A 22,570-nucleotide genomic window follows, 5' to 3' on the forward strand; every position below is an offset into this window, starting at 1 on the left:
CGCGCTCTCCCGGCGGCTTCTCGCCTTCGCGTTTGTTTAAAAAAAAAAAAAGAAATTTTATTGATGCAGCCGCGGTCGGAGGAAGGACAAAGGGGGACGGGTAGGCGCGGGGACGCCGTTGAATATCAACAGTACGAAAGAGGGGCGGCGCGGGCTAGGCGTAGAGGTCCTCGCGGTCGGCGGAGTAGACTTCGCCCTCCTGCAGCAGGGCGAAGTTGAGGAAGTGCGAGGGGCGATGGACCTCGTGGTAGAACTCCTTGGGATTGGCGAGCTGCAGCTCGTACTTCATGTTGGGGTCGTGGCGCACACCTGGAAGGCAGAGTCGCGTTCAGCCCAGCACCTCCACCGTCAATCCGGCCGCGGCCCAGCGCTCGCGATAGGCTACCTAAAAGCCCCTTCTGCCTTCACCCTTGATCAGGTGCTCAGTAGAACCCTCTACCTTCCTAAGATAATTTTTACAGAGAGCATGCAGAAAGAAACAATTTTACACCCACAAAATCATCATGGTTTGGGTTCCAGGGCTCTCCACCCCTGGATGTTTACAGACAGGACAACAGTCCCATAGCCTTGTTCTGGTACAGTAAGGCAAGCGTTTGTCAGCACTTCTGCGGTGGTTTTAGGCAAACTGTTTTTGCAATTCATCAAGCTCCTGTAAACTCGTACCAGGACCTCCTGTTACTCCCCCACTAGACACAGCTTCCCTCTTGCATCTCCCATTACCATCTCTCCTGCCTCACAGGCATCGTTCAGTGCCAATATATCAGACACTGCCATCCAGAAACATCAGGAGGTCTCACATCTGATTTCTCCCCTGCCTAAGGGTTTGTTCTGTGATGCCCAAAACATTCAGAGCTAACATCCCATTGTAATATCTCAGTGCTGATATTAAGGAAGGGTCATGCTTGCAATGTTACTAGCCCTACCTCGTCACTCAGAGGTAAGTCAAGCCTCAGAAACTTGGTAAGGGACACTGCCCTCAACAGCTATTACTTTCTCCTCCCCAAGCAATGGCCAGAGCGGGTCTGTTGCCTCCCTCCCTGTCCCTCTCCCAGGGCAGCCAGCTCACCCATGAAGTTGTAGTTCCAGGACCCTTGCGCTGGAACCATGAAGAAGCCGAGGAAACGATCCGACAGCAGCATCTGCACCCTCTCATAATGGGAGGGTAGGTAGCCCTTGGGGTTGTTCCCTTTGTCTGTGTTCTGCCTGCCCCACTCATAGCCGCTCGGAGTCAGTTTGTAGGCTGTCAGCGTGCAGGAGCCCGGTGTAAAACTGAAGGAAAGGAGAACAGAGAGATAAGACTACATCAGGTTAATCCAGGACAGAGGAGGGAAGTCAGAAATGAGCAGACACTCCCTTTCTCACAGAGTTTTAGTTGAGCCTTCAATGTGCTCTCCGGAGCAGCTCCCACAGGCCCCCTTGGCAGCTGGGCTTCTCCCTGCACTGGCAGAGGGGGCACACAAGAGCCTTGCCACCTCTTACCTGCAGGTGATGATGATAGTCTTCTCCCCATCCCAGGATGGGTTGTCAGCCATGACTTTGGCATGGGTGGTGACATCCTGTGGCGAGAGTTGGGGGGACTCATTTGGTTGGGTGTGAATCCATCCCAGAGGTTCCATTTCCTGGGAAAAAAAAAAAAGTGTATTAGAGAGAAATGAAAGACATTTAACACAAGACTGCTTCAAGCACAAAGCGCACAGGGACTAAAGGCTTCTTTTTCATCTGATCCCACGTCAGGCAAACTTCAGGCTGAGTCCCTGAAGCCCAACATCTATGGCAAAACAAGGGGAGCTCTAAAGAGACAGGTTACCAAGGCAAACACATTAGAGCTGCAAGCGTGGTGGCAAGACCCCGCCATCACCTTGGGTCTCCGATACTGGAGACAGTGATCTTCCACCCTCACTGGGAGCAGAAGCTGGACTCACCTTCAGATACTCATGCTGCGGCAACTGTCCTGGGAGATGCACGGTCTGGTGTGTTCCCCACTGAGGTACCATCACAATGCACCGGATCTCCTTCACTTGGGGATTATCAGGAGGGCTCACTCCATATAGGTAACCTGCAATCTAGAAACGTAAACTCACGCTTTACAAGGCCGTAAGAGACCTCCCTGTATAGGATGGTGTGAGGAGCGGGCACCCACCTTACTTTTAGTTCCTGAAGCAAGTTATCCGTTAGCCAGCAGGTCCTCACTAGAGGAGAACACCCTAGTTTTACTCAGTGCTGGCAGTTTCCACCCAAGTCAGGCCACAAGGAGCCTTCGTGGGCCTGTGAGAATTTAAGTGTGATGAGCCCTGTCACTGGTGCCTGTCTCCAGCACAAAGGCTCCACGCAGACAGCAGCAAGCGCTCGGCCCTTCACCCCTAGTCTGGAACAGTCAGCCCCGCAGGGACTGGTATGTGTCCCAGCAGTGTGGAATGCAACTGGAGTAGACTCATTGCACAGACTCACCTGGGCCCGCAGATCTGAAATGCAGATGAATTTCTTCAAAACGTTCTTGGGAAGAATGTACGTATAGCCTGTTTCCTTTATATCGTCCGATGAAACATAGATGTGGTTTGTTCTCAAGTGGAGGTTAGCAGCAGAAATTGCTCTGTGAAGAGGAGACAATTATTAGAGGGTGCGCTCTTCCTTCCTTCCTGAGCCCTCTGATCTTTTCCAGTGCGTAGCAGCCCTGCCTGCCTTCCTACCTGACTCGCCACTCGGTCTTGGAGGAGAAAGTCTGGGTTTCATAGTTGCTGGTTGTAGAGGTGATTATTTCGTCCCCATGTTTGTTAACAGTACGGGTCTGTGTGGCTGTCAGTTGTGACTGTTCCTTGGTTTGCTTCTCAATCTCTGCAATCTGCTGTCTCTGCTGGGATGGGGCAGAGATCTCCATGCCCAGGATAATATCTCGGATCTCTGACTGCGTCAGGGACGCAACATTCACACTGAAAGAGAAAATTCACCCAAATCAGGCATTTCAAAATACGTTCTGGACCCTTCTCACCAAGGCACAAGCTCAGAAACACACCCAGGGCACCAGGAAAAATGAAACCACAGCATTTTAGGCAGAAGAAGGACCAAATCACATGATGCACAGATTAGAAAAGGTATGGTGCAGGTATTTTTTATCTGCCTTGCTGGAAAGTGATTAACCCAATAACCAGATTCCATACAAAGCTGACAGTTCACTGCCAAAGACCCCTGAAAGCATTTCACTCTCTGTGAGAAGCACTGATCAAAGTCTTCAGAGCTCAAAGGAAAGGCTGGCAGGATTTTTGCGGCAGGTCAGTGACTTACTTGTTCTTCTTGCCATAGTCAGCAAGGATCAGATCTTTCAGCTGCACCTCCACCTTGATCCACTCCTCATCTGTCAGGGTTGGCCAGATATGGTGAGGCTCTGTTATGGTCGTCTTGTCTGGTTTCAAAATAACTTTGGCTCGATCATTATTCACATGTAGCGCCCGGAGAATCAGAATCAGACGTGAGAATGCCTTGGAGAGGAAGAAAGATGCAGCTAGTCAGAAAAAGGAAAACTAAACACACCATGCCCTAGTACTCCTCTGTTCGGGCACACCGACATTGCACGAGAAGTGCAAGAGGAATCAATCTGAAGGAAAGCCAAGGCAGACCCAGAGCAAGTGCTAGGAGCAAGGCTTCCTGAGCAAAGAATGGGGAGGGATCTCTGAGGCCCTGGCTCTTGCTTCGTGTGTCAGCGGCAAAGCGAAACGCAGACTAGACATGCTTTCCTCACCGTGTAGGAAGAGATGGTTTTCAGCCAGTCATCATAGAGATTGAAGAGAACCATCTGTGGTTCGGTAGCCTTCAGGATGAGATCACCAAACTTTTCCACTTTCAGACAGGCCTGGAAGGGCAGCTGCAGCTCAGAGCCTTTGATAACAATATTGGGGAAATCCAGCAAGTGCACCTGGAGTTTGAGAAGAAGAATTAATGCACACCTACTGCAGAACACTGTTCTTCCACAGGAACACAGAACTGTCCTGCAGTCTCCTGAAGATTTTATAGTGTCTCGACACAGCAGTATCTGCATTGTTACCTCAAGTGGGTCCAACATGCCCTTCCGAGTCACTATGATCTGCTTAGGCTGCTCCTCCACAGGAAGTGAACGAATCAAAGCAGCCACTTCCTCAGCAGTCTTCCACTTGGCCAGCTAAAAAATAAGACAGCAAGGTCAGAAGAATATCTCCACCTTGACAGCAGAGTCTCCACGCCTCTGGAAATCAGAAAGCCTCAAACCAAATTCTAAAAACACAACAAGAATTTATGGCTTGCCTCAGATTACTGACAAGGCCCAGTGCTTCCCAATTACTGGTCACAGAGGGCAGCACCCGTTCCTGGAGTTCAGTTACGCCCACCTGGCTCAGGGCCAGGGGCAGGAAAGCGGCTGGTTACGAACCTCCCTGGCTTCGCTACCTCAGAGACTTCTCATTGCACTGGACGTACATTCAAGTGCAATGAGACGTGCTCCAACAGTGAGCACAGCACTGCTTTTCAAGCCCTGCTTGAAAAATGTAGGCTTATTACATGTCAGAGCCTCAAAAACCTTGCAACATCAATGCCTGTATTCATTCAGTGTGTAGCTCATGCTAATGCTTGCCTGAGCACAGGTTCCATGTTAGTTATCTGAGCTCCAAACTTGTTGAGAGGCAGGGTGCTAAAGACCCTCATCATGATGCCTTCTGCTCAAGCAAGTATCTCAAGCGGTCAGAGCCCATTCCTAGCTCACTGCCCAAAGCAGAACAAGCTCTTACCTGCCCTAGACGCTTCTGTCCTGCCCACACAGATGTATGGATGATCTTCAAGAAGAGCTGTCCAGTCCTGGGATTGAAGATGAAAATGGCCCCATTGATGGGTTTTGTGGTCAAATTCCCTTCAAAAGTCTATGAAAACAAGCCAAAGTGAAAATTACAATGAGATGAATGTATCCCATCCATACACACAATAGCAAACTCACTCTGCGCTTTTAGCAGGAGCTGTGATGCAAATGCAAAAAACCGTTCTGTGTACGCCGCACAAGTTTTAGTCCATGGTGATTCCCCGCTTTCTGTCACTCATGCCTCCAGAGTCACTCCGAGCACAGGACATGTACCTTGCACCTGTACTTCCCCACAAAGATACAGATACACCTCTGGACTCACCTTGTGAATGGTCACTCTGTACACATTGGTGTCATCCACAAACCAGATGATCTGGTTGGAGAAGAGCTCCCCATAGTTCTGGGAGGAAAGGTACGGTTCTGTGGGCTCAGATGAGTACAGCTGCAAGCCCTTGCGGATTCGTTCTCTCAACACATACAGTGCAGGGTTCGCTTTCATAATTTTGGCCATGGCTTGCTGGATCAGAGGTTTGCTCCCAGGGAACCAGTTGCCATAAGCACTGAAGAGAAAAACAAACAGAAGACCTCGTTGTGGCCATCAGCTCCGAGATGAAGAGACAAGAGCTACACACAACTGTTTTCATGCAGCGCTCGGGTATCTTTCTGCCTACTGAATATACTACAACTACATGATTCTCTTGCAGCGACCCTGGGAGCTGTTCACCTACTGCTTTTCCCTATGCTTCCTCTCAGTGGGAAGCCACAGCATACACATCCTGCAGGTCCAGAAAAGCTGCATCTTCTCTAAGCACTTTAGAGGAGAGGCCTCCTTTCTGGGACATCTCCCCTAATCCCCTAGTGAAGAACAGTTGCCCCTTAGTGCAGCAGATCTTTAAACAAGGCCTGTTCTTCCACTCCAGGAACAGTCTGACAGAGATATCCCAAGAAAACAAACGATTAGTCAGCTGGGAGAACTGAACTATTATTATTGAATGAGCAGACACTGGGGAATCTGGAAGAGCTGCCTAGATGCCTTATCCCATTCATTGTGTACCTCTAGCTTCCATCTTAGCTCATACTCCTGGCTGGACTACAAGCCCCATCAGAAACTGCTGTTCAGAGATGTACTCAAGGCAAGCCAGGAACTGCCAATTATGGTCAAAAAGCAAATAGTGCGGATCTCACCTGTGCAAGTTATAGGCCAGATCGATGGCAATGAGCACACCAGTGGGAGATGGATAGATACTCATGTTGTCTGTAGTGTAGTCCAGGAACTTGGCTCTTGCATAGCGCTCAATGTCATGGGAATCATAATCTCCCCAGCGCAGTTGGATATCTATCCAGTACTTCTGAGTGGTAGTGCTGTCCATCACGTCTCTAAGGAGAAAGCAAGCCACAATTGCATCTGGCACAAAACCATCCTGCAGTTGCTGCACCTCTTTGACAGAGAGTAATTACTGCCAAGCCTGAATATAGAAGCCATCTGTATTGCCTTCCTGAAAAGGGGATACGCTGCCCTCTTCATATAGTAACTGAATACAGAAGCTGTCGAAGAGAAACCCTCGGCCTACGAGGTTTAGCTGCAAGTTTAAACAACGAAGCTAGCTTCTCTTCTACTGTGTAGCCATGAGGGTTGTGTCCTTTGGGGAATGTTTACGGAGAATTCAGTTGAACTGAACACAGCATGGGTGCACACTGCATCCAGGCCACTCCAGGTTCTGGCCCTGGGACAGCAGAGATACTCAGCAGGGCTTCCTGAAGAAGCATTTATAGCTCCTGAGCTGTGGCTCAGGAGAAAGGGCAGCTGCAGGAGGCAACAGCAGTAAAGCTTCTCTTCATGTTTTGCACCAGGCAGCACTAGGAGGTGCAGCAACCATCCACCTGTACTAGCTCTCTGCGGTCTACCAGGCATGGCTGTGTCCTCCTGTGCCCACAAAGAAAATCTCAGATGTGCAAGAGACAAGCGTTTTGGCTCAGGATGACAGCCTCAGCAGCTCTGCAACAGCAAGATCAAGGAGAGGCAAAAGGGAAACACTCACTTGGAATCTGCAAGCAATGACGGACGTGACACATTCCATTTATAGGAAGCAAAGAGAAGGATATCTGCACATGAAGAATTCATCTTGTATGACTTCCTGGGGTGGATGGTCTCCTTCTGCACTGTCTCAATCTCCAGAGCATCCAGCTCTTGATCAAACACCTGAGGAGAAAGCAGTCAAAGATGAATTGTGCTCAAGTAGCCTAGATAAAGAAATCTATCCTCAATATATAAAGACAAAGCAGGGACCCAGGGAAATCCAGTTTCACCCCGTTCCCTAGCAAGCGGTTGCCTTGCTGCAGTCTCTGGGACAATCTCTAATGCTAGCTGAAGGCTGCTGTTACACAAGGAGCGTGCCTCTGTCACCACAGAACCAAGCCTCGTTAACGTGCTGCTCACCTGACACAAGTCCATTACAATGCTCTCATGGATCTTTTGCCACAAGTGAGCTCGGAAAATCTGAATGAGGGAAATCTTCAGTGTGGGGATCTTGCCATGCATAAAGATGCCTGTCAAATCCAGTTGCACCTGAAACCCAACATACACCTGCAAAGGAAAAGCGGCTATGAGAACATGCAACAGCATGATCAAGTTCAAAAAACAACTGCCACCACGGGGGAGGTTTAGAACTGCATTTCATCTGAACAAAGGGTTCTGCTGCAGACTTAACTAGTTCACTGCTCACAATTCAGTGCCAGTTCACGCAGGCACAAACTCCAGATACTTACATTGGCTCTGTTAATGGTAGGAGACCACCACAGGGTGAATCTTCTGTTTGGAATTTGGTTCAAACCCGATCTTTGGGCGTTCGTCAGCTTCTTCCACTTCATGGACTCCTCAAAGCCACTGGCCTTTTCCCTGGAAAGGAGACACAATCACGTGCGCAAGATGTCCCTCGTCACAGCTGAATGCTACGTGCCATACTTAATATGAGGCAGGGAGCACACAAAGCAAGAGTGGAAGAGCAGGAAAGACTGTTTCAGGCAAAGAAATTCCCAAGGATTTGCATGCAGAAGTTCAAATACGGTCCAATCCCACGTGCCCTCACAACTAAGCAACACAAGATGATCAGGTGATGACTGGAAAACAGAAGCAGTACAGCCAAGGACTCCTGGTGTACCACCAAGCTCCAGTTTGCACAAGGCCAGATCAAGGTTTCTCTTACCAGAAGAGACCCTCCCACGTGGGGAAGTAAGTGCCCTTGAAGAGCGTGTGCTCCAGGATCCCCTCCACTCCACCAAGTGCCTGGATCATATCTGTGCGGTAGTTGTTCAGGTTCCAGAGCTTCCCATCATGGCGCTGATGCGTCCACCAGAACGGGTTCTGTTTCAGGACCTGCAGATGACAGCTACTAGTGACCAAACTAGTAAAGTGAGAAGCTTTGTATTCAGATCATTTAACCTGGCTGTACCGGCAAGAAAAATCACTAGTTTCAGGAAACAAGATGATGTCAGCTAGCAAGCGGAGCTTATGCCAGCTGTCCTGGAGGACCCAGCACACAGCTGATCCACAAGATGAGTTCAATTAGTCCTGTTAGGCAATTCAGACCAAGTAAGAGTCTAACATGAAGCTTTTATCTTTCAGGCACTGGTTCTCTATGGAATCACCGTTAAGTGCCTTAAGTAAAAGCTTCCACTGTTACTAAAATTCAAGACTTTGCAATGTTTGTTTTGGGGTCTTTTTTTCCTCTCCAGAACTGATTTCTTAACATTCAACTGGGTTAAGTGTGGTGTTCCTCAAGTCACTGCCATCTATGCAAATGCTTGGCAAGTGCCTGGTGACACAGGCCGGCACTTGGTTCTTAGCAGCCTCTATTAGCCCCAACACACGGCTCCAAATTCTTCCTGTAGCAGACAGGCAAAGAAAGTGCACCTGCAATAACTCAAGGAGAAAGGATATTGTCTGGAGCAGGTGTTTCAACCTCACACTCAGCCAGAGAAATTCCCAGTCAGTACCTGGTACTGTTTGAAGTCAGTCCTGACTCTCCATCCTTTATCGTAAGCCAGGGTGTGCCGGTCCTTCTGGAAAAGGGTGTTAATACGAGGAATCCCCCTGTCCCATGAGTCCTCCAGGTCCTCCAGCGTCAGACGCCTGAAGAAAAAATCCCCACATGCACTTCGTTACCTCTCCACTTCCTAACTGTGCATTCGTGAATGAATACGCCAGGTGATGAGACCACAGAAATAAAACGGCCCTTGGGGCTCTAGCAGGAGAGGTTCTAAAATGCCAAGCACCCAGAGGTGAGAGAAAAAGCTTGGCCTTCTACGCACGCAGAACTATCTGCAAATGGGTTTGATGTCCCCTCCTTCTGGCATCACCTGGTATATCGTTTCCCCCCTCAGACTTTGTACTATGAGTGTAACACCTGCTTTCAGTGCCCACACCTCCTCCAAAGTTGAGAGCAGCTTTGCAGGCAGCCTGTAATACTCCATATCACAGGCCTGACAGGGTCTCCAGAACCCTGAGACACTGCCAGTCTTCACGCCACTGCCTATCCCTGCCTGTCAGATCACACCACAGATCTGACTGCACATGGAAACGTACCTGTTCTGGGCTATAGCCTCTTGACGCTTGAGAGCATATTCTGCCCACACTCTCTGAGAGTCAATGAATTCACTCTCCCATGGCTGAATGTAACGATACAAATTTGGGATCAGCTGGTCCTCCTCATGACTCATTCCTGAGCGGAAGTGAGTGATGCCAACGTCTGTCTGTTTGGACCACCTGGAGCAAAGAGGCAGAAGAACGAGTAGGAGTGATGGAACTTCACAAGTCACACTGCCATGACCTACTGCAAAGGCAACACACCTTTATAACAAGGCATGATGTTTAGCATTCTCAGGTATTTTTACAGGGAAGAATATAGAACAGAACACCCAGCTCGTGCAGACATTTAGCACAGAACAGCACAACTCACCTCAGGTCAGACTGTGGGATGAGAACGTGGCCCATGGACAGCATGCCCAGCCCGCCCAACTCTTTAGGGGTGTAAAACACCACAGGTGGGAAACGGCTGGGCATTTTGGAATTCAGACCAATTTTAATTCGAGTCTGGATTTTGTTCTCACATTTCACCAGTAAATCAAGCAACTCCTGAGTATTCACAACAGCTTCCCGGAAATATGTCATCAAGCCAATCAGGGCTGTATTCCATTTATTGACAATCTAGAAAGGAAAGCAAAGGATCAGTCCTCAGCCTGTCCTCCCAAGTGCCTGCAGAAAAAGCTCTGTCACACGTCTTCCTCCCACCTTACCTTAGTGAAGGTTGTGGAGCCAGATGCCATGAGGATCTGCCTCACTCTGTTGTGAAATCTCTGCATAGACTCATCATCCACACGCAGGAAGCACTGAGCTGTGCGCTCCTTGGTGACCTACAAGAAAGAGCACAGGGCAATCGATTCTTTCCTGGGAGACCTCTCTCCAACAGCGGCAGAAGGGTGAGCTCTCACTACCAGGCATTTAGGAAACGTGGGGAGAGCAGGGGCTAAACAGCACTGCTATAGTTTCAGGTCACCCCTCATCCTTAGCCAAGCAGTTTCCAACCCTCCCAGGAAGGGAAGGGCTACCAAGTTAATACCCACTCTACCTGCCAACAATCCAAGTTACACAGCTGGTAAATGCATGCAAAGCAGGTAAATGCATGCATACCCCCGCAAAGCAGGTGTAAGCCCTGCTGTGAAGCCAGGTACGGGCCAGAGCAGAGACTGTTCTCCCACCCTGCCAATCTCATGGTACCTCATTCTGCAGGTTCCAGACCCCATCCTTGTGAGTGAACTCCTCATAGCTGGTGCGGCATTTGGGCAAGATGCGGCATTCAAACCCACACATGTTAAACAGCAAATTGGGGTTATCTTTGCTGTAAACAGATACGAAGCTGTTCTCCCACTGCACTGTAGTGACTGATCGAGGCAAGCGGTTCTTGATATCCCAGAACACAGCACGACCACTGAAAAGAAACACACACACACATCAGTGGGGACAGGCTGTCTGTTACTGACGCGAAACACAGACTGGGCAGGTTTCCGATGCTTTCTTGGCAATTTAGTCTCGCGCACCCATCACCCACTGTCGGAATTACAGCACAGACCCCTCACCTCATCTCATCACTGTTCCCTGAGCACCTGCCTATCAGTCCCTAGCACGCATTTATCACAACTAATCTTACCATCCCACCATTTGTTTTTCAGATTGTAGCACTTACAGGTTCACATCATGTTTCATGAGGCGCATCCGAGCATCGCGGGGCCAGCACTTCTTGTTGTTATAGCCTACAATGTTCTCATTGTTGGGATCTGGATGCTCCGTCAGGTAGCGCTGAATCAAGTCTCTTGCCTCATCTGCTGTAAATCTGGAAATTCATAGAATAGGATCTGGTGTTACATGACCAATTTCCCAGAACATCAGCCAGCCCAGACAGACAAGGAGCCTGCTTATGGATAGCTGTCAGCCATAGCACATTTGAAGAGAATTATCCAGTTCCTGAATCTGCCCAAAGAAGACGACTTCAGTTTCATTAGCACAGACTACACCATGACTGTTTGGGGTATCTTACCGTGAACAGACAGAATTCTATGTCCACTTGCTAGAAAGCAAGAAAAAGCTTATTTATCAGTGGAAAATCTGTAACAATCTGAATTTTGATGTTACTGCTTTTCTACTGCTCCAGTTGCTGGAGGAAAGCTCTCCCCTCTAAATACAGTGAGCTAGGAAAGCAAGGGGCAGCATCTGGACACCAAGTTGCTCTGCTAAGTTTGTCACTTCAGATATCCCTGGTCTTTCTTTCTTAGCAGAGGGGGAAAAAGCATGGAGTAGAAGAATACGCATGCCCCTGAAGCAGATGCCATTTTCACACCATTTGCTGCAAGACGTCAGAACAAGAGGTCAGCAGAGGAAGAAAGGACACCAGAGAGCTCTCACCTGAAGAAGATGTGAATACGGTCGATATATCTGCAGAAAAGGCGAATGGGATGGGCCACCTCAGTAGCAATATCTTGGAAGCTGAGGAAGTCATTTGGCATCTGCGGAGGCCCAGCCATTTCACTGGCACGGTGCAAACCCAGTACCAGCAGGTCCATCACTAGCCCATAATACTGGACAATGAAAGAAGCAAACTGCAGCCCACGAATAATCCCATAGGAGTTGGTGTGATTCATGTCCTGAGGAAGTGAAGAGGAAATGTGAGAACCTGACTGCCAAAATCCCACCAGACACCTTTTTTCTGAGCAGTTGTTCTTCAGCAGGACCCAACAGGCTTTTCTTATTCCCTAATCACTTATTTCTCTGGTAAATCTTAGGTCCTCTCCTACCCCACAGGTCCCAAATCTCTCCATTTTACGCTCCACTACACCCCCTTTCCGGAGAGGGGACATCACCTTGTAGTTGATCACCACGTTGTTCTTGGCTGTCATGTAGTCAGCAATGTTGTGATCAACAATGAGACGCAAGAGCCTGTTGAGCAGCGTCAGATCAATCTTCTCATACATCTTCTCAAATCGAGATTCCAGCATCACATTGCATTCTCCTTCACTCGTTTCCCAAACATCTTGCAGATTATTAATGCCTGAAGGGACAAACAAGCCTGTCGTGTTATCCGCAACAATGCAATTCTCAGAGCGTAGCAGCACCTTTCCGGGCATGGGAAGTCAGCATATTTGCTCTGATTTTCTGTCTATGTAGTCAACCACGAATGCTATGGAAGATCTTCTCCAGTACACACACACACACATATATATATACACATACACATATAGCGTATGTGTGTGAGCGTGAGTATGTTAGTTAACCTACCAAATACAGCCTCTAAGCATGATGGTCATATTACTGACCACAAGCTGCAAACGTGAAAACTCAACTCCCAAGAGAACTGCAGAAAAAAGCCCCCGATTAAAACAAACAAAACACTGCCCAAAGACCCTCTTCATTTCCGCATAGAAAACAAGCCCCCCACTAACCTTGGCACCACTTGTACACTAACAGTGGAGGAGGCTCAGTATCAGCAGGTTTGATCCAAGGAGGGAAGAGTCTTCGCTTATCAGCCTCATACCACAAGTACTGATCCAGATAAGCATCTGTGATTTTCTCCAAGGGCTCAACATCATAAACAGGAACTAAGTGGCTGTAGAGATCCATGAACTCAATACCCACCTGGTAAAGAGGAGGCAAAGTTGACGCTTACACTTGACAGAGAAGGTAAGGTCCCTTGATAGTCTTGGTGCCATTTAGTTCCTGAATGCAGAGTAAGTTTTAGTACTCTGTGGCTCTCACTAGGACACTTACCTCCTTGAAGGCTCTCTGAGTTAAAAGGTGTCGTTTGATCCTAGACAGAGCTTCATGAGGATTATCATAAGCCTGCTCAATCAAGCCCAACTCCTCTCTCTGTGACTGATTCAGGCGAGATTTCACACTGAAAATGAAAAAGAACAGCTCACGCACCCAAGCACAAACAAACAAATGGCCACTGCGTTAAACCGATGAAGGATACTCTCCAACCAAGCAGATCAAGCTAAGATCCGTAACTCTTTACAATCTACATCCTCAAGTTGCCTGATGATCCTTAGAGGCCTGGTATTGCATCTTCACCCCAGGTGGCAGAGTTTGTGAAGAACTCCCCACGCAGCCTTGGCAATAACACAGTCTGCCGCCTTTAGCGGTCCACCGGGGTAAGTTTTAGGACATATTCAATTCCAGGAATAACTGATAACAAAATAGCTTCAGAAGCCTTTCTCAAAGCAGATCTCTGCCCCTCCAGGAGAACACAGTCACTTTCTGATACTTACCTGTAAGCTTCCTTCAGCCTCTCCAGGGCCAATATGAGCAACTTGGTGTCATGCTTGTAGGAGAGCGGGGGGAAGGGAATGGGCGAGAATCTCCTACTCTCCAGCCAGTGCACTGTGGTCGTATACACAGCAACAGCCTCTTCTGCGGTGATGTAAGGCCCATCCTGCGCAACCACAACAGCACCGTTAGTATATGAAAGCCTCCCAGGAAAACTGCACCGATTTGGGCAACCTCAGCAGGACAGAGTACCTTCAAGTAATTATGTTGCCGTTCCTGCTCAGCTTTCAAGTAGAGTCTGGTCAGCCGGCCCAGATTCTTCTTGCAGACCGTCTTGTCCACTGTGGCACCCCGACGGATCCGCTCCCTGTTGTAGTGAGCTGTATTTGTCCACCAGTCAGCTTTTGCCTTCACGTACCTCAAGATCATGTTCTCAATAGGAGTTGGCAGCCCAGGCACCTGCCGAGGGACAGTAACGTTAGGGAAGCAGGAGCGGGAGCCTTCACGAGAGCAGTTCTCCCTGTGAGATGTTAAAATCGAACTGAAAAGAAAGGCCAAGAAAAGAACCTACTTTCCAGGGAATATTGGCCTTCCAGCACCGCCAAGCCTCACTCAGATGCTGCAGGATGGTTCTGGCTTTGTTCTGTTTGATCCCTTCTGGCATCATGTCCAGAATGTCATGCATAACGGCTGCCCTTAGCTCCAGGTCAAAGTGAGACTCCACACGCTGCTTTGTGACGGTCTTTGCTACACCCTTTGAGTGACGGCCTGGAAAAAAACAGGTACTTCATGAATCTAGACAGTATCGGGGCAGTGCGCCCCTTCTTCCCAATACGGGAGTCTCCTGCAGAGGTGCAGGATGTCTGAAGAAATTAAACTGTCACAGGAGCACTGCTGAGTTTGGAACAGTTGATTAGGAAGCCGTGGACCCCAGAGTGCTACGGGTCAGGGAATCCCACTTCCATTGGGAATCTGTTTTGGGGGCACTGCTCTTGAAAGAGCTGTAAACCAGTCAATAGCTCTTGGTGTTGACACAGACCACGGGCACAGAACGCCACTTGGAAAGGAGAACTGGTCTAAGAGCTGAGAAGTAAACAGCATTAATCTTTACCACACACTCCTCCCACGTCCAAGATTTACAGAGCGTACTGACCTTCAAACTGCCTGGCCAGCAGATTCCCCAGCCAGCGTTCCAGCAGTGGCGTGATGCCCCTCATGAAGAACAGCCACACTCTCCAGCCTGGCGCCCAAAAGCCACAGCCAGGACCTTTGCCCACAGGCCCCTTTAAGAAAAGGGATGCAGTAACAGTAGGTTATCTAGTGACACTCCAGAATCCCTCTCCTGTTGCTCAGTTTACAAGGAAAAGTGAAACTTACTGTGTTAAATCTGTAGTAGATGAGATGTTTCAGGTCCTTGCACATACGAATCTGCCTCATCAATTTGTACTTGTATCTGTACATTCCTGTCAGCTGACCTACATGGGCAAAGATGTACTGCAAGCCATCTGCCAACTGAAACACAAGGAGCATGGTCAGAGATGACACTAAATGCTATACACATTGTCTCAAGAAGCTAGGCTTATTTTACAACCAGGTGCAGAGCATATTATGACATGCAAAGCTCCTACCACTCGTTCTCATAACAATCAGTTCAGGAAGCTAAGTCTGTAAAGCACAGGTAGTGACTACGGTACAGCTGACCTACTCAATGTTTTGAGTTGTTTCTACTTCAAGCAAATACTAAATCTTATAAACTAGTGAAAACAGAATTTCCCAAAACACTGCATGCTTTCATTGTTGCCCTTGTTCTCCAGGACACTACAACAGCCAGTCACTTCTGTGCATCCCCTATCTGTCCAGATACTCCAGCCCTTCTCTCTACTTCCACTTCCCACCTTTAAAAGAAAGTAGTAACCAAAAGAAAAAAAAAAAAAATTTGAGCCTACCTGAAATGCATCCACATTTCCAAGTCTGTACTGGACATGGCTGTCCACCACCAACTTAGTTAGCCGCAGAACCTCTCGGCACAGATGGAAAGCATTACCAAAACGGGATTTTTTTCTTTCCTGGAAAAGAAGAGGCAAAGATCCAGGACGGACTTATGTAACAATGTTATATAAGAGTTAAACAGCTCCCAGTTAGTCAGTGTGTAAAAAAGACATCCGGCAATCTTCTATAAGAACAGTTCTCAGAATTCACTTTATACCATTTTACCAATTCATAAGAAAGAAACCATATACATATGTTACACAACTGGAGCTCTGCTTCAGGAATTCCCAAGCCAAAAACCTTGCCTAAAGGGCAAGTGAGAATTGAGGCAATGTGGCCAGTATTACTATACTAGCCATGCAGATCTTCAGGTAAACTTTACTCTTGAGTGGAGCACATGGATCGATACCTTGGTAGTAAGGGTCTTCACTGGCTTCAGGTTGAAGTTGTAATCCAAGTGAAGGTAGTTCAGGTTCTTTCTGTGGATCAGCAAGTTCAGCATATTGTAGCCCTGGCGACACACTTGCAGGCCTACTTCAACCCAGTCTAGCTTTGTTGACTGGAAAAACTTGGTAGCCTTGAACGAGCGGAACAGGTACCTGAAGAGAGAAGAGAACATCATCAGCTGAATCCCCTATGCAGATCAGAAGTTCACCACCAAACAGGCCCTCACTAACCTCTTCTTCTGGGCCTTGGGGGGTCTGTGCTTGAGTGCATTCAGAACATAGTATTTCAGTAACTTCTGATAGGAGACTCGCACTTTTACCGGCTGGCCTGCTGGGCAATGCTCACGATACCTGGGGACAAGCCATATTTCAGATTTTCAGGTAACTTACATTCCTTAGAAAAGGAAAACAAGACTCCAGAAAACCTCCTGGAATCTCTAGAAACCAGTCACTCACCCACTGCAGGATCTCTCTATTTTATTTTCATTGTTGACAACACTACAATATTATAATCACTAGATCACCTCCACTGCCAGAGATGAACTCACCAGTTCTTGACCAGTGGGATGTCAAGAGCTCTCCGAGTCCTGCCAGACCTCAAATTGAAGGGCCGTGGGGCCCACAGCAGGGCAATGCCATTGGCTGTATTGTCCGTGTAGAGAGGGGTATCCTTCAGGAAAGGTTCCACAAACTCTGGTAACTCAAACTCTTCATCATCATCAGGCAACGGTTCCTGACTCTGAAATGCACACATACCAAGTAACATCTGTTACCAAGATTGCTTCACCTTAGTTATTTGAGTTAACTCAGTAGCAGAAGCCTGACTTCTCAGCGCTGACATGGAGAAACACTAACAGTCCTGAGCACTGAAGAGGGCAATAAAAACTCTACAAGGCACCAATAGGCCCCGAGAACTGTGTCTGGCTTCTGCTCCCTGATCTAGGTGTTGTGGAGGTAACTTAGGGGCGATGCCAAGTCCATGAACGCTCCAAGACAACTCAAAAACATAAATAACTTGACTGATGACTCTAAAATAACACAGCTAATTAGATATTGGGCTTATCGTAGAGAGACCAAAGGACATACCTTTGCGCAACCCCAGAAGAAAAGACTACAAGGGAGGATTGCATAGCTCTTTTGTGAAAGGCTTATGCTTTCTCCTGAAACATCCATGTGCGTGCGCCACTGTCAGAAGTGATGCTGTCACAAGCTACTAAGGTGCTATCCCCTCAACGCATAGGGTTTATCAAGGCCAAAAGGAGCTCTCTCCCCAGCACCTACAGGTACACTTCCTATGCTCATTGGCTCTCTTGGATGGTACTCACCTTGACAGAGTGCCTGTGTGAAATGGGGTTGATCAGTGGATCGAAATAAAAAGCTGGGAGATCAGGATCTTCTGTTTTAATGAAAACAACATTTGGAGTATGGTACCTACAAAATACAACAAGTATTAGAGCACCCTGATATCTTTCCCCTCCTCTCCCTGCTCTTGAGGCTGCTGCACCTACCAGGTCAGGTGGACATGGTGTGGCAGGTTATTGTACAGGTATGGGAAAGCAATTTTGTACTCTGTTCTGATCGGCTGCCTGATGATAATTTTGTTGATGTCGTTAAACTCATTCCAGTCTTCATCCCTCAAATGAGACAAAAAGAAGTTGTCATACAAGCATTCAAGTAGGACAGAAAGGCAAATATCGTTGACCAAAGGTGTTATGCCAGCCCTTTTCCCTGAGCCTCCTCTTGACCTTAACAACCATTCAGTCTTTTAAGCAGCAAGCACATCACAAACTTTATGCTATGCAGAGAGAGAACACCCAGGTATAGCTCACCCAGGGCAAGCCACGTGGTAACACACAAACCTTCCCAGCCCTTACCCAGATAACCCCTTATCTTTCCTCCTAAACTCAGCACTTACTGAAGATTGATGTCTCTAACAAGAGGCTCGAACTTGGGACCTCCAGGAATAGCCATGTTCAGTGCCTTGGAGGTGAAGAATGCCTTCAGGTCAAACAAATAGAAATAGTTATCATCCACAAGGTCAGTGAGCAGCTGATTGGCCAGCCGGTACAACGTGGACATCATAGGGAGCGTAAACTGCCAACGCTGGTATGTAGAACCATTTACGTACCTGTGAAGGAACAAAGCACGAGACACTCACTACACAGCCAGAGAACACTGGGCCTTTACCAAAGAGCCAAGACCATCCAAACACCTTTCACTGCCTGTCATTTACAGAAAACAGTTAAAGACAGCTAACTCATGGGTCCCTCCAGACAGAAGAGAAGGTGGAAGGATTGCTTAAGACCACTGTGCACCACAACCACCTAGCAGTTACTGACCGGACCAATTCCCCTCCTCCATATCCAGACTGACACACCAACACCTGAAGTCATATTCAACAGCCTTTGAGGCGTAAGTGCACTCCTAACAAATATCAATTTAAATTCCAATCTGACAATTCAGGTTTTCAAATTTATGGCATGAAAGGAAAAACTCCAGTTTTAGCCAGTTAACTGGGCAGCAGCCTTCCTGAACAGAGACACTTTGCTTGTTCTCCATGGACGCTGAAGATAGAGGACTAGTTTCAAAGCAGTCAGATTCCTCCTTGCATCCTTGAGCGAAGGCTTCCTCTCCCCACTAACATCATACATAGCCCAGTACAATAAGACCAAAGGGTCTATAAAGTCTGCATATAGCAGTAGGCCTATTTAGTTTGTAATGTTTTGGGGTTTTTTGGTTTTTTTAGGTTTTCTTTTTCATTTGTTTTTTGCAGTGAACTGTTTCATCAGAAAGAGGTACATACTTCCTGTTGTCCTTCAGTGGCTGGTGGTCATAGAACCAGTCTAGCACAGGAGCATCTTCCTCCGGATCCAGCTCAAGCTGGATTGCTTCCAGGGGCTCTACATCCAGGATGTTATCAGCATAATCCAGAGGGGGTTCTTCATCATCAAACGGAGGGAATCTCATCCTCTTGAAATGACGCCTATCCCTCTTCTCTCGCCTCATCATAATCCACATTGACCTGGCAGAAACCGAGACCATTACGTACAGCACTACGTTAGCGTAGTTGCACGAGCGTTTATCTGCAAGTTTCCCATGAGGGTTAAGGAAGAAGGTGCTTACCCCCACTGTGCAATGTACACTGGCTCTATGACCCAAGGAATCTCATTCACAAAAGAGATGGCGCCTGTAATATGGTACAAGACTGGAACATCTCTGATTTGTTCCCAAGGCATGGGCATGTTCTCCAAGAGCTTTAGAACTGCATGAGGCATGTACTTCAGAGCACTACAAACAGAAATCAAAGAAAAACAGAGTTGGAAGGGATCTCAAGAAGTTAGCCATCCATCTGCTGAAAGCCTAACTAACTATATATATTTCACTCCCGAAAACTGTTCATCTGATCCGTTCATAAAGGTCTCCAGTGACAAATCCAACTTCCTACCCAGTCTATCCTTGTGCTTCACAGATCTTGCCACCAAAAAGTTTTCTGCTGATTTAGCTTCAGAGAGGATGTTACATGCTAAGAACAGTACCATCCCAAAAAATCAATTTCAAATGAGTTTCTACAGGTAACTGAAAGTTAGTGCAAAGGATCCCAATTTGCATGAGATGCTTCTCTGAGCCCAAATAGCAAAGAAGCACAGGTGCATATTAGATGTCCAAAGAACGTGCACTGGCCACCTTACACATTTCCTCAAGCTCCTGTTAAGACCTGTCTGTTATTCAGGGTAATGTTTTTCTCAAAAATTCAAAGCAACCGCTTCCTTTGCTTATACTCTTCTGTGTTGCTATCCCAGTGCAACTGGTTATCATGTCTTCCTCAGGTTACTACGCTGTTTTCTATACACAATTGACACGGAAAGCCCTTCGGAGCTCTGACAAGGCAGCAGAGGAGGACCGGGCGCAGCTCCCCTGTGCCACCCAGGCCCACCGTGACCAAGCAGGGGGCTGCGTTACCCCAGGTAGACGCGCTTGTCGTGGCGGAACTTCCTGTTGGTCATGTCACCGTGGTCGCGGATGATCTTGCGGACATGCTCGGGGGGCATGTCCTCCTTCTGCGCGTCCACGAAGCCGAACTTCCTCTTCTCCGCATAGCGCTTGGCCTGCAGCTGCTGCCACTTGCGGGCTGCGGGGACAGAGGCACAGCGGGGTCAGGCCCGGCCTGCGGGGCCGGCCCAGGCGGGACACAGAGGGCCCGGGGCTGGCCGAGGCCGGCGAGACCGGTCCTACCCACCTTTCTCCTGCAGCTTCTCCTCAGACATGTAGTCGGGCAGCGGAGCCAGCGGGCTGGGCACCGGGGCGCAGCCGCCGCGGTACGGGAACACGGCGGCCATGGCGACGCACCTGCGGGCACGGAGCCGGGCTCAGGGCGGGGAGGCGGCTGCCGTTAACCTCCCCCCCCGCCGCCACGACCCCTTCCCCACACCCGCCCCGGACCCCCCGACCCCCGCCCGCGCTCACCGGCTCCCGCGACACCCCCCGACTCCCCACCACAATGGCGGCCCAGGCCCGTCGCCACCGCGCCTCGGAGCCCCGGATGTGGGCGGGGCGCGCTCAGGAGGAGCTTCCAATCAGCTTCCGAGCCGCCTCACGGGCAGCTGCCGCAGCCCGTCAGAACGCGGAGGCGGGGTGCGGGGCGGGACAGGAGGCAGAAGAGGAAAGGAAGCCGTGCCTGGAGTACACTTCCGATAGGCAGCCCTTCCCTCTCCGGTCCCGCCCTCCCGCCGTTTCGATTGGTGGAGGGGGGACGGCGGCGACAGCACGGCGGCGGCGCTGATTGGACAACGCCTGGCCTATTTCACCTACGCCACCGGCCTTGCGGGGGCCCCTGGGGGGGGAGCAAGGGGGACCCCCATGGGGTGCTTTAGGGGCGAGGGGCCCCATGGGACCCCGTGGGGCGAAGGGGACCCTCCCTGGGGTGCTGCGGGGTGAGGCCCCCCCATGGGGCCTTGGGGGGATGGAGAGGAACCCCCCCCCATGGGGGGCTGGTGGATGCTGGGGGGCGAGGGAGCCCCCTATGGGGCCTCGTAGGGTGATGGGGGCCCCCTGTGGGAGCTTTGGGGGGGCGAGGGGTCCCCCATGGGATCTCGGGCACTCTCCGTGGGGTGCTGTGGGGTGAGCCCCCCCATTGGGCTTTGTGGGGATTGAGGCGGACACCCCCATGGGGTGCTGTGGGGCAGGGGGGACCCTCTATGGGGTGCTGAGGAGCAAGGCCCCCCCATAGGGCCTTGTAGGGTGAGGAGGACCTGGGGACCTTCCATAGAGTGCTCTGGGGTGAGCCTCCCATAGGGCCTTATGGGCATTGAGGGGGACCCTCTGTGGGGTGCTGCTGCCACCCATGGGGCCTTGTGGGCCAAGGGGGGACTTCCATAGGGTGCTGTGGGGTGGGGGCCCCCCACAAGGGCAATGGCAATGGCAGTGCATGCTGGCCAGCCCACGTGGCCCCATGGTGCTCACATCTCCCCTCCTCGGGTCCAGGGCCACTCCACCCCACAGCGCCGCACAGGGCCGGAGCATGGGGTGCCCCAGAGCCCCCCCCCCAGGGAGGGACACCTCCTCCCACCCAGCCCAGACCCCACGGCTGGAGCGCAGGACCTCCTTCCCGCCAGCACCTGACGCCGGGGCCGTCAGTGCGTCGGCAATTAGCCACCGTCCTCGGGGCCCCCTTCCTTGGCCCCCCGGGAACGGCGTGCCGTCACACAGCCCTCCGAGCTGGTTCAGTGTACTGTGAAAGCGCGAGGTACAACGCGCTGCAAAGACAAGCGGGCTTAATGCACCGCAGCCACCCAACAGGCGGTCACTGGCGTCAGGGCTTGGGCATGGCAGGGGTGCTGGAAAGGGGAGAGGTTGTCCGTGCCCCGTTAACCCAGCCCTGGAGGGGTGGGGGTTGGGCTCCCTTCCCAAAATCAAGGCCACAGCATTTTTCCTCTGGACAGGTAAGCATCAGGTACCCAAGCGCTTGGCTGCAGTGAGCTGCAAAGCCACCATGAGCACTGCAGGAAAATCCCATCTGCTAAGAGAGTCCCCCAAAACAGGGCTTCCCTGGCCTCAACCTCCTGCTGCGATATCCTCCGTACGCACCTGCTCGGTAGGTGATGTATCTAGAAAAGCAGCATGTGCCAGTCCGGGGTGGGGGGGGGTGCCTTTTATAACATAACCCGGGCTGTCCTCGCGTGCCTGGGGTACACGATATCCATGTGACGGCAGGAATGCGACAACACAATTGAGGCCTTGAGAAACGTGCCCGGCGTGGGCAGAAGCAGGAGGACAGAGCAAGCCTTGCTGGACGGGTGCAGAGGCCGAGCAGCTGCGCTGCGAAAAGGGCAGCTCCTGAAAAACTGCGCAGAAATGGGCCAAATCCAAAAGAGAGCGCTGGCTGCCTGCTCAGCCCTGCCTGGGAGGTACGTGAGGCACACGGGCACTTGATAACCGCCGTGGGCCCCGAGGTGACAAACCCAAACCCTGCACCTGCAAGCTTCCTTGCACTGTCCACAAATAGAAACA

At 50.0% G+C, this 22,570-nt stretch overlaps 1 protein-coding gene across 2 annotated transcripts; it reads right to left on the minus strand.

Annotated features, from left to right (window-relative positions):
- Positions 1–29: 29 nt before the first annotated feature.
- On the minus strand, positions 30–20,709 carry PRPF8 (pre-mRNA processing factor 8). Of its 2 annotated transcripts, none has more exons than XM_068910596.1 (43): positions 20,528–20,709; positions 20,301–20,410; positions 20,024–20,192; positions 19,187–19,351; positions 18,867–19,085; positions 17,979–18,191; positions 17,572–17,697; positions 17,389–17,494; positions 16,612–16,802; positions 16,295–16,414; positions 16,027–16,216; positions 15,575–15,694; positions 15,006–15,140; positions 14,782–14,911; positions 14,200–14,396; positions 13,881–14,087; positions 13,631–13,794; positions 13,131–13,257; positions 12,806–12,998; positions 12,227–12,414; positions 11,772–12,010; positions 11,056–11,202; positions 10,590–10,800; positions 10,109–10,225; positions 9,772–10,019; positions 9,399–9,578; positions 8,810–8,945; positions 8,020–8,189; positions 7,583–7,712; positions 7,254–7,400; positions 6,856–7,016; positions 6,002–6,193; positions 5,139–5,376; positions 4,752–4,880; positions 4,037–4,150; positions 3,734–3,907; positions 3,280–3,473; positions 2,688–2,927; positions 2,449–2,590; positions 1,923–2,063; positions 1,480–1,619; positions 1,067–1,269; positions 30–309 (listed from the first exon to the last, which is right to left on the minus strand). In XM_068910596.1, exons 2-43 carry the CDS (start codon positions 20,398–20,400, stop codon positions 155–157), a joined length of 7,008 nt encoding a protein of 2,335 aa, XP_068766697.1. In that variant the 5' UTR covers positions 20,401–20,410; positions 20,528–20,709; the 3' UTR covers positions 30–154. The 2 variants fall into 2 exon arrangements, with proteins under 2 accessions (XP_068766697.1, XP_068766698.1); XM_068910597.1 differs by having other exon boundaries at positions 20,558–20,638.
- Between the last annotated feature and the right edge of the window lie 1,861 nt (positions 20,710–22,570).

Source organism: Struthio camelus, chromosome 16 (assembly GCF_040807025.1).
Source record: "Struthio camelus isolate bStrCam1 chromosome 16, bStrCam1.hap1, whole genome shotgun sequence".
Classification (NCBI taxonomy): Eukaryota; Metazoa; Chordata; class Aves; order Struthioniformes; family Struthionidae; genus Struthio; species Struthio camelus.

Excerpts from the sequence above, each read along its gene's own strand:
- PRPF8 (XM_068910596.1), bottom strand. The coding sequence starts at position 20,400 with ATGGCCGCCGTGTTCCCGTACCGCGGCGGCTGCGCCCCGGTGCCCAGC. Across the intron at positions 10,020-10,108 it reads GCTCCACAACCTTCACTAAG|ATTGTCAATAAATGGAATAC; the intron begins GTAAGGTGGGAG and ends TTTCCTTTCTAG. Across the intron at positions 7,713-8,019 it reads ACGTGGGAGGGTCTCTTCTG|GGAAAAGGCCAGTGGCTTTG; the intron begins GTAAGAGAAACC and ends TCTCCTTTCCAG.